Source organism: Panthera uncia, chromosome A2, assembly GCF_023721935.1.
Source record: "Panthera uncia isolate 11264 chromosome A2, Puncia_PCG_1.0, whole genome shotgun sequence".
Taxonomy (NCBI): domain Eukaryota; kingdom Metazoa; phylum Chordata; class Mammalia; order Carnivora; family Felidae; genus Panthera; species Panthera uncia.
The window spans coordinates 51,446,459-51,457,604 of NC_064816.1; the positions used below are offsets into that span (position 1 = coordinate 51,446,459).

The window sequence follows — 11,146 nt, forward strand, 5'->3', positions numbered from 1 at the left end:
AAACCCAACTCCTCTCCTTCTCCCCCCCAGACTCAGATTAAAGCACCCCCCCACCCCCTGCTTACCTCCATGAGTGTGCTTGGGATCTTCAATGAATTGTGCTTTTTGCTTCCTTTCTGCATGACTAGGGTAAATAGAAGTTTAAGAGATTTTCAAGGTCTAATTTCCATAGCTTCATCCGTTGAATCTGAAGGCATCCACCTTTTTCTCCATTTGCTAAAAATTTGGTGCAGTTTGAGTTTATGTGAATAGGCTGGCTGTGCCTGTAGAGCTCTTGTGTTTTTAGTGATGACATGAAATATAAAGAACAAGCTATTTCCAGGAATGTGTTCTGTATTTTACATCGAAGTGTACCTTCTTTTTTATTATTAACTAATTAGCTATGAGATTAGACAAAAAAAAAAAAAAAATGGGGCCGCTGATGTGCAATATCAAAGTGAACTTGTGAGTATTTTCTGTGTGTTGATCTCAGTCCCCCTAAGTTGTTTCTTCTTTGTTGCTGTTTCTGAATTGGCCATATTATGCGCTTCTGTGAAACTGAGGCTGCTTTTTATTCCCCAAAGCTTGACCTATGTACAGAGATGATTCTGTAGTGATTTTGGACATAGGATGCAGGAAGCTACTGAAAGTCTGAGAAGGATTCAGCCACTGTGCTCTTGGCCTCTCCCTAGGCATCATGAGACCAAATAAAAAATGTCCCATTTCACAGAGCGGGTACACTGCTACAGAAGTCTGAGGTGGACTCCTGCTTTCATTTCCAGCTCTGACAAGAGCCCTCCAGAAGTCAGAGAATGAGGGTTTTTCTTTTTCCTGGGAAGAACTGTCTCCAATTTTAGCTTGTGTGTGTTTGGGGCAGAAGCTCCACAGCCATGGCTCTTGAAGAAACCTTACCAGTTTGCCCTCTTTCCTCTGACACACAGTTCCTGGGCAGTGATGAGGCAGGTATTTAAAGCAGGCCTCGGCTTCAGTGCCTCCTCCTGCCATCTCCTAGCCAGGTTGGGACGGGCACTGAGTGGTCTCCTCTGGCATGATGGTCCGTGGGAGATCATGCTAGCAGTTTGCATTTTAGAGAAATGCTTCTAGCTCTACTTTCACATTCCTCTCACTTCTATACTGACATGTTACTGTTCTGGATTCCAGGTCGGAGGAATAAATAGTGCCGATAGTATGATTTATGTGTCCAGGGGCACGTGCCCCAGTTTCTCCTTGGGTTGCTGGCAAATTCTGAGGCTACAGGGAAATGCACTGAGTGTGAGTGTTCTCATCTGTGACCCCTCCCTTAGATGATGGTGGTGATGGTCGATCTGTTGTAAATATATACACATATGCATTTACGCGCTTCCAGGTGGGTTGCATAAGAATCAGGTCCTTAAATACCTCCCAATCTGATGAAATGGTAGAAAGGAATAAAGCAACATTTCCCAGAATGGAGGAATACCTTTTATTTATTTTTTACTTATTATTTATTATTATTTTTTGTCCAAGCAGTGAGCTGATAGTGGTGTTGCTTCTCTGCATGTTATCAGTGTGAACATCTAGGTGCTTTTCATGTGACATTTGTGAGCCACAAATACAAAGTTGCCATTTGAATTCAGTCAGGCTCCAGGGTGGCTTTAGCCAAGGTCTCTCAGGTCGGGGAGAAACTGATTAGGGCTCCTACTGCCAAATGCAAGCAGGCAGCGTATCCTGACTATTATGTGCCCTCAGGCAGCATGCTAAGGAACAACTCTGTGGCCTGGGGGACATCCGTGTCACAGTATAGGATTGCTGTTCAGGTGTTTTGTACCCATTTCTTTTCTGATGTTGTCCCCTTTTTTTGTACCGATCCAGCTGGGAGAACCTCAGCCAATGCTGGAAGAGTGATTTAAGTACCTCTCTTTTGTGACTCTCTTGTACAGCTTAATGTGCAATAAAGGAAAAGTTATATCTGTCTTCAGTGTTAAGTTGTAAAGTTTCTGGCTATTCAAGCATCTCTGTACAAGTGGGAAAGAATTCAGGTTCCTGGTACAAGAGGCTGAGCTATCAACCTGCTGTACTTTACAAGAAAAGGCTATAATACAAACGATGCCAAACTTTGGAAGAGGCAGAACTGGTTAACGTGGAATATGCTGATCTTTCGTCTTCATCTTCACTGGTTATCTGATTTGAACTTGGAACTTCAAGTTTTCAATGCAAAACTCCATTTCTTTATTCCTTTATGTATTTATTTATGTATAACTAACCCTGGTATTTACTGGTAATTGATAAAGTGGAGCCCATGCCATGTGGTAGGGAGATGGGCTGATGATCATGGGTGCACAGTGTTGTAGATGTATAAATCTGCCTCTCTAGAGGGTATGGGTATTCTGGTGTTTCTAGGAAACTAAGTTACAACACAACTCTTAGCTTCTCCTGAGTTTCTAGAAGCCCACTCCTTACAGTGGGCCCATGAATGTGGACTCTGGGAATGAGACTGAGAAATTGGATCTCTCCGACCAATTATGCATCATTTCCACTAGTCAGTATGCACTGATGGGGACATCTTTTGACTTTTGAGTACAGGAACGCCCTTAGCAAAATCTGAGCAATCAGGTATCACACTTACTGCCTGACAAGCCCCAGAGGAAGGATGGCCTTTTTTTCTCTCCAGGCCACCAGATGGTTTTCTGTCTCATGCTGGGAGAACAGTATCCCTACCCTTTGGGGGGCAGGTGGGGCTCTTTGCCAGATGGTGCCCACAACATCCCCAGGGGAGCATAGGACTTGGGTTTCTGGAAAATTTCCACCACATACATCTGGGAGGGAATGGAGCCCCCTGAGGATGGTACTAAGGGGCAAAAGAGCACATGGAAACAAAGGATTGACCCTAGTCATGTGCATGGGCTAATGTTAAAATGAAGCTCTGGTGGGGCGGGGCGTGACAATCAGACATGTGCAGGTCAGGAGCCGGACAAAGACCAGCTGGGTAAAACCATCACAAGTCTGTGATCATCAATGGTCATAAAGCACACAATGCTTTTTGAAGAACTTTCTGGTCCATTAACATCTTTGAAACACTACCTGAACACTGTCTGAAAGACAACTAAGACTAGGGGTTACTTTTTAATAGTTTTATGGTTGTAAACACCAAGGTGCAGAGTAGTTTGCTGACTTGCTCAGGGAGTCACTAGTAGACTCTGTCTTGGTTTTTCTGACGCCCAGCCCTGTGCTCTTTCCACTGCCCTGTACTATGTCTGCTGCGTGGAACTTGAGGCCTTCTAGGCCTGCATGGGGTGGGTTGCCCTATACCTAAGGAACCTCTGGAGAGGAGGGTTGGGCTCCCTGTGGTCTGGGAGGATTTCTGTAAAAGAGCTTGCCTCTGAAGGGCTGCTCCTGTCATGGTTTCTTCCCTGTCCTGACTTCTGTGCCTGAGGGGCTGTGTCTCTGAGGTGGAGCTAGTGGTGGTTGGATGAATGGGGGAAGCCAGGGACTGGCTCTGGAGCCCTTCAGAGCCTCTGGGTGGCTTCTCATAATAGAGCTTATCCTTTTGGTAATTAACTAACCCCACCCCATAAGACGTAGATTCTAATAAGGAAACCCTTTGATATGGTTAAATTATGAAGTTTTTCTTGTACTGAACCTAGGGGGCCCTGGGCAACCCCAAGGAATGCAACCCCCAGGCAAGGTGCTGCCTCCACGCCGGCCTCCCCCTGGACCATCACTGCCACCTTCCTCCTCTTCCTCCTCCTCCTCTTCTTCCTCCACCACCCACGGAGATGCACCCTCCAGCAGCAGCTCCCTGGCAGAGGTCCAGCCACCCCCGGCTGCTCCACCACAGAAGCCCCAGCCTCACCCACAGCTCAAGTAAGAGACGACTCAGCAGCTCCTTCCCCTCTCCCCTTCCTGCCCCTCCTCACAGGACTTAGGCTTCAGAGCTGCTAGAAAGCACCTTCAATCAGGCTTCCTTCTACAGATATTTTTGTGGGGCTTTTTTGGGGTTTTGGTTCTGGGTTATTTTTTTGGTTGGGGGCATGGTTGGGGTTGATCAGGGAGGGTAGGAAAGAGGGAAGTGAAAGTCTAAGGTCTAGCCAGAAGTACAAACCCTCCCCTTTCTTCCTGGGGAATACCAACAAGGCAGAGTTACTGCCCCCTTTCCTATTCTTATATTAGCTTAGGGTTGTTGTTTCTTTCTCTTTTTTTTAAATCCTGTCTCCCACTCTTTTTTTCCATTCCTTTTCTGTGTGTGTGTCTCTCTCTCTTTCAAAATTAAAAAGAAAAAAAATCCTCTTTCCTGCCTCTGACTCACAGTTTAGGGTGTGCAATCAGCAAGCCTGCCCAGAAGGAAAAGGGGGAAGTAGTTAAATCCATTTCAACTTTTTACCTTCAGCTTTGTCAGAAGGAGCTTGGTTTCTGGTTATGGTCAGAGGAGGGCCCAGATAGATACCCCGAGGAACTCCATCTTCTTGGGCTTCCTCACTCCGTAGAAGCCCTCACCACACTGCCCTGCAAGCCCTCACCACACTGCCCTGCTTCAGAGGAAGAACTGAGGGCCCCTAGAAAACAGTAATGCTGTACTTGGGATAGACAGCATCTAGGTGAGGATGGTGGTCAGTTCTACCCTCTTCCCCAGAACCAGAGACACCTCTCTGTACTGTCCCCAAATAGACCCCTGTCATCACTGCAGCAGAGACAGCTGTAGCCTTGTGGGGATGGGAGTGACCCACCAGTGCTTCTCAGAGTGAGGTGATTGGAATCTTCAGGGAGGGAGGAAAGGGAGGCACTTAGAGATAGTCTAGGCATTGTAGAGATGAGTAAACTGCTCAGAGAGATTTGGTTAATTTTCTTTTTCAAAACCACTTTGTCAGTTAGTAGCAGAGCCAGGATTAGGGTTCAGGTCATCCAGATAACTGCTCTCTCTAGGTCTTTCAGCCCTCATGACTGGAGGGGCATCACCCACTCCTGCTCCCCAGCTCTAGCTGGTGGCACATTTCACATCTCACCTGCCCCATAACCTCCCCTCAATAAGATTGTTTTCTGCGTGCTGACTTTTAAAATCTCTCCTGCCTTCTCATTAGCCAACTCTGGCCCCAGTCTGAGGGCAGATCTTTGGGTTGCCACTGCCTTTGGGCTGAAATATCAAATAGAGCCAGCCTCTGACAACAGGCAGGAGGCTTATACGTGGTGCCCCTGGCTGTACATGCAGAAGAGGGCCCCCTCCCAGAGGCAAGCATGTTGGGGCTCACCCCCAACCCTAATGAAAGACAGGCCATTTATTTACAGTCACTGCAGGAGAAAAACTGCTCACACTCTGTAGAAGGGAATTTCTGGGTCTGCACCCCAAATTTCAGGGAAGACTGAGAGTTCTAAGACACCAGGAGAAGAGTTCTGCAGCCAAAAACCATCAGGATAGAGACACAGTGAAAGTCAAGGAGATATGATAGACCACTAGAGTCATCAGATCTCATATCTTCTCAAATGCTGGGCTTGGTCTCCCCTTGACCTTCTTGCCTTCACAGTTTTTCTCTCTGAATCTCTAGTCTCTCAAGGGAAAAATTCCTCCCTAAAATGTGTGATTTGGGTTTGTAATTAGAAAACCCAATATGTATCCACATATACACATATGTGTCCACCTGGTATGTTTCTCTTTTGCCCCTGGATTCCCTGAACCCCACAGACCTCATATCAGGGCTCCTCCAAGGAAGGCCATAAGGGCGGTCATGTCCATTTTAAGAACAGATAAATTGAAACATTTGTTTATTCCAAGTTTACTTGGAATGAGAGAAAAAAGCAGAGTATAAAGACCTCACAAATGAGAAACCGAGTCCCAGAGAAGCACAAGAGTGCGAGAAGGGCGGATCCAAGACTTTGACTCAGGTCTTCTGATGACTTCACCACTTGACAGTTGGTGGGAAAGAGAGTGCAGAGTCTAGGGTCCCCTAGTTGCTATATTTCATTAGAAGGGAAGGGTGTGAGATTCCTAGATTAGTCCTTACCAAGTAGGGACTCTGAAATGTAACCTGTGGGCCCTTTAGTTCAGCATTAAATAAAAGGAACAGATGAGTCACACTCCTTCTCCTTCTTTCCCTTCTCTCTCTTTTCCCCTTCTCCCTCTCTCCCTTCTCTTTTTCCCCCTTCTTCCTCTCTCCCATGCTGCCCCATCCTTTCCTGTCTTAGCAGCACTGAAGGTGAGGGTAATAGCACAGGGGCCTCCCTGGGTCTTGGTAACACTCCACTGCTGGCTTTCTCCTCCATCACCCTGGTCTCCTTTCGGGGGGGAGTGGGGGTTCGGTTGTGTATCCTCATGTCACCCTCCTTCCCTGCCTCACTGGGAACACCCCCTCTCATGTTCTCTCTGGTTTTTATCTTCAAGCAAGTCGCAGTCCCTGACAAATGCCTTCAGCTTCTCTGAGTCCTCCTTCTTCCGGTCTTCAGCCAATGAGGATGAAGCCAAAGCGGAGACCATCCGGAGCTTGAGGAAGTCCTTTGCCAGCCTCTTTTCAGATTAGCTCTCCAGATACACTGGGGCACCTAGCCCACCGGGAAAGGCATCTGAGACATTTGACAATAGTCAGCCATGCTTGGTGGTGATGTCCCATGACCTTGATGTGTGTGCCCCTTCCTCTGCTCTGTTGTGCTAAGTGATATTGTGTAGCTTAGAAAAGACGATGTGAAACTCTCAGGGCAGGTGCCTAACCAGGAAAGGGTACCTGACTTCAGGTAGAATAGAGCTGTTTTCCTGTAGTCCTTACAGCTTCCTCTCAGGTCATCATTCGCTGTGAGTTTAGTGGCCTTATTGTGATAGTGCCATCATGTCTTACTCTTCTTCATGAAACCAGAATTCCCTTCACTGAGAACTCTTGGTAGCTTAACCCAGCTCAGATGCAGTGCTAAGCATGCCCCCCGCTTTAGTCAGTGCTGCCTGTTGAGGGAGCATACACCTACCCAAAAATGCTCTTGGCTCTAAGTGTTAGGAACTTACCCACACTTGGATCCTTTGTCATACCTGTTCACTGTTTGAAACACACCTGCCCAGCACAAGACATTCCTCCACCACTATCATGGTAAAGTACCTTTAGTCTGTTGATTCTGGAGAGAACAGATCTACAGCACTCCCCGCCCCTTTTCTCTCCTCTGGAGAGCAGTTCTTATGTGCGTGCTGCAGTGATCTTGAGCTCTGAAGCTGCACTGTAGAGAATGCATGCCACTGTAACAGCAGTATGCCAAGTTTTGTGTTCATCTCCAAATAAATGTTAAGACCTTTGGTGTAATAAAAGCAGCAGCATTAACCAGCATTTGATTCAGCCATGAGGTCTCCCCTAGGCCACCCTTTTGGTTGAGAGAGTGTATGTGAGGCATATGTGTGTGCTTGCAAGTGTAGGGAAGGGAAAAGTCCAGGAGAGTGAAGCTGTTTGTGCCAGTATGTTTGTGAATGTGCTTATGTGTGAGTGACTGTTTGCAAGTGGTTGAGAGTATGGCTATCCTTTAGATGCCACTTACGCTGGGCCTCCTGACACCTCCCGGTGAATGTTTCCTGCAGGACAACTGAACATTCTTCAGTAACTCAGCATTTCCACCAGTTTTACTGAATTTTTAGCCTTTCTAATGTGCATAGGACCCTGCTCCTGGGGCAGTCAAGTTAGACCTACTTGTCTGGTCCATCAAGCTCCTCAGCTAAAACCCACATGGTGGTACCAACAAGGCTGGACCCATCTGCTCTGATGAGTGGAGTCCCACAGGCCTGGCCCCAGGCATCCGAAAGAGGCCTGTGATTGAGGGTGGGCTCTGAGGGACTTCACTCTGGCTTCTTCAACAAGAGTAGGTTCCCGAAGACCACAAGTACTGTGAAGATAAACTCAACATGTGCACTAATAAATGGAAATCAGTATATTAACATGATATCTATATAATTTCCTACACATACCCATCCTAACTCAGCAAAATAGCTTTCAGCCAAATGCCACTATCTTGCTAACCCTCCTCACAAGCAGTAGATGCTGAGAAGGCAGAAGGTGAAGTTGTCTGACACTAGTGTCGCCTTTCTAATTCAGCCCATGATTTCAGGGTTCAAGGATCCAGAACGCTACCTTCTTCTTACACTTAAAAAACAAGAAGTAGAACTTCCCACTGAGTGACCCCTGGGAGTGTGGGGGCATGGCAGCCCTCCTCCCTCAACAACACACATAACTAGGGAACAAACTATTAACAAACTAAATAAAAAGGTGGGGGCAGGGAACTCCCTATACTCCAGGGAATTGACCTTCAGGGTTACTTCTATATCCAGCAAAGAGTCTGCCACTTGTAGTCACTTATGTCCCTCCTGATTCTAAAAATATTTAATAGGATGTGTTAATTAATCAAAAAGCATTTATTGAGCACTTGCTATGAGCGTAAACATTGTGATGGAGTCAAAGAAATATGTACCAGCACTTTCATAGTGCTTACTAAGTTTCAGGCACAATTCTAAGTACTTAGCATATATCAATTCATTTATTCCCTCCAACAATCCTATATTATGGGTATTGTTACTATTTTACAAATGAAGAAATGGAGGCACATCCAGATTCAATAACCTGCTCAAGTTCACCCAGCTGATAAGCAGTGGAGCTGGGATTTGAACCCACACAGTGTAGCAGTATAACTCATGGCCTGGACAGCTTTGCTGTATTATTTTTATTTTACCTGGCAAAGGAAACAAGATGTAGTTTTACTGAATGGTACATAATGTGAAAGCAAAATAAGAAATACACACAAAAATTCTTTGCACCCATACCTTCCTCCTTCCTTTACCTTCTATCAGTTGGCCCCAGGGAGCAGAGGGGTGGGAGAAGGTTGGAGAACTTATCAGTGTTGACCCCCCATCCTAGAACCATGAGTAACACACACAATATATCTTATTCTGATTGAATATAGTTATGGTTCTTAAAAAATTACTCATTCTTTCACATGTGATGTCAGACCAAAAACCACAAGTGGCTTATTTAGAAAATGAGTCAGCCAGGAACTGCTAGGGTGACAAAAAGGGGAGGCATTTACTATAGGTCATGTAGCACCCTGGTCCAAAGGACACATGGATTCTATTCAACTCTTAGTAATGGAGTGGGGCCAGAGGTGGGGGAGTTCCATTTTGAAACACCCCTCTTGGTACGTAATAAAGCTGGCCCCAGAGACTAAGAAATTTGCCACTTGCAACAATCAGTAAATATTTGATGAATACCATGGTTAAAAAAATGACCTAAGGGTTGGTGATAGTCCACTATAGATCTTGAAGCCTTCAGTCTGCAGGCCAATTGTGACCACTCTACAGCCATCTCTGCAGCTGACGGGGATTCCCTACCCACATCTTTACCCCAAAGTAATAGAGATAGAACACCTCATCCCTACCACATGGAACTCCCCATATCCTTGGGTCAAGATGAATTAATTCTGTTTATGTATTTGTTCAAAACTCTTTATTGTATACTTACCAAGCTCAATACATTTTGTAGGAAGAATATAAAAATGAGTTAAGCAAAGATTCTGCTCTCATAAAGTTTACCATCCAGTAGGGGAGGTAGCATATATACAAATATAAAGAAGAAAGTGGCCAATGTCGTAAGACAAATGCAGTCAAAATGTTAGTTTGGAAAAAAATTAAGCTTGATAGGTATTGGTGAGGATATGGGAGACAAAACTCTCACACACTGCAAGTGGGAACATATGTTGGTACTGCCACTTTGAGGAACAATTTGGCAATATCTAATGCACAAACCCTATAATTCAATAATTTCTAGACATTCATTCTAGAGAATCTCTTGCACATGTACTCAAGGAGGCAAGTAAAAGCATATTAGCTGCAGCACCATTTGTGCAAAATAGAAACAACCAACTTTCTGTCATGGGGGAATTAGAACATAAATTGTGATTTACTCATAAATTGGAATACCGTATAGAAGTTAAATAAAAATATTTGAGGAATCCAGTTAAGTTCAGATAAGATACGGAAGGAGTATGAAAAATATGAGTGAAATAACAGTAAAATGGACAAGTAGTAGGTGTTATGGGAGTGGAGCATACCTGTAGCTTGGGTGTTCAGAGAACGGGGCACCTTACTAGTGAGCTGTGAGCAGCCCACAGGATGAGGAGACGTGGCCACTGGGAAAATGGGGTGAGCACACAGAATGCAGTCACTGAATTGTACAACTGGAAATTTCATCTAGTTCTGTCCTCTCATTTTACAGATGAGAAAACTGAAGCCCAGGCAACTTAAGGAACTGGCCAAGGTCATGAAGAAAGTTAGTAATAGCAGTAATGACTCTTAGTCCTAGGTGCCTGATGGGCCATTAGAGACACTGTCCATCATGAGATAAATGAATGGGTTTCATTTCCAGGAGCCCTCCTGGGAGGAAGAGGCTTACAAAGCATTTCAGAGGCCAGGAAAGAAATGGGATGAGACAATGCTGGGCCACAGGAAGAGCCTGGAATCAAATATGGGTTTAAATCCTGTCTTTGCTAATTGTTAGCTAGTTGACTTTGATTATAGCTTTTCTATAATCTGAGGAGATTATTTTAATAATTCAATAAGCTAAGTCTCTTCAGGAAATGGTGCTGGGAAAACTGGACAGCTGCCTGCAAAAGAATGAGCCTGCACCACTTTCTTAAACTGTACACAAAATAAACTCAAAATGGATTAAAGGCCTAAATGTGAGCTGATACCATAAAATTCCTAGAAGAAAGCAGGCAGTAATTTCTCTAACATTGGCTACTGAAACATTTTTCTAGATATGCCTCCTGTGGCAAAGGAAATGAGACAAAATCCAAATTAAACAAGTGAGACCCACCAAAATAAAAAGCTTCTGCACAGCAAAGGGAACCATCAACAAAACAGAAAGGTAATCTACTGAATGGGAGAAGATACTTGCAAGTGATATATCCTATAAAGGGTTAATATTCAAAGTATATAAAGAACTTACACAACTCAACACACACACACACACACACACACACACACACACACAGAATCCAATTTTTAAAAAATGGGCAGAGGATCTGAATAGGCATTTTTCATATACAAATGGCCAAAACTCATGAAAAGATGCTCAACACTGCTAATAATTAGGGGATTGCAAATTAAAACCACAGTGAAATACCACTTCACACCTGTTACAATGGCTAAAATCAAAAACAAGAAATAAGTGTCGGCGAGGATGAG

General features: G+C 44.8%; 1 protein-coding gene across 1 annotated transcript in view; it reads left to right on the forward strand.

The window, feature by feature from the left end:
• Positions 1 to 7,231, forward strand: part of SYN2 (synapsin II) — a 204,383-nt gene extending 197,152 nt beyond the window's left edge. The window contains exons 12-13 of the mRNA XM_049642737.1: positions 3,603 to 3,822; positions 6,329 to 7,231. Coding sequence (XP_049498694.1) covers positions 3,603 to 3,822; positions 6,329 to 6,464 — 356 coding nt within the window. The 3' untranslated portion in view covers positions 6,465 to 7,231. The remainder of the gene's footprint in view (positions 1 to 3,602; positions 3,823 to 6,328) is intronic.
• The last annotated feature ends 3,915 nt before the right edge of the window (positions 7,232 to 11,146 follow it).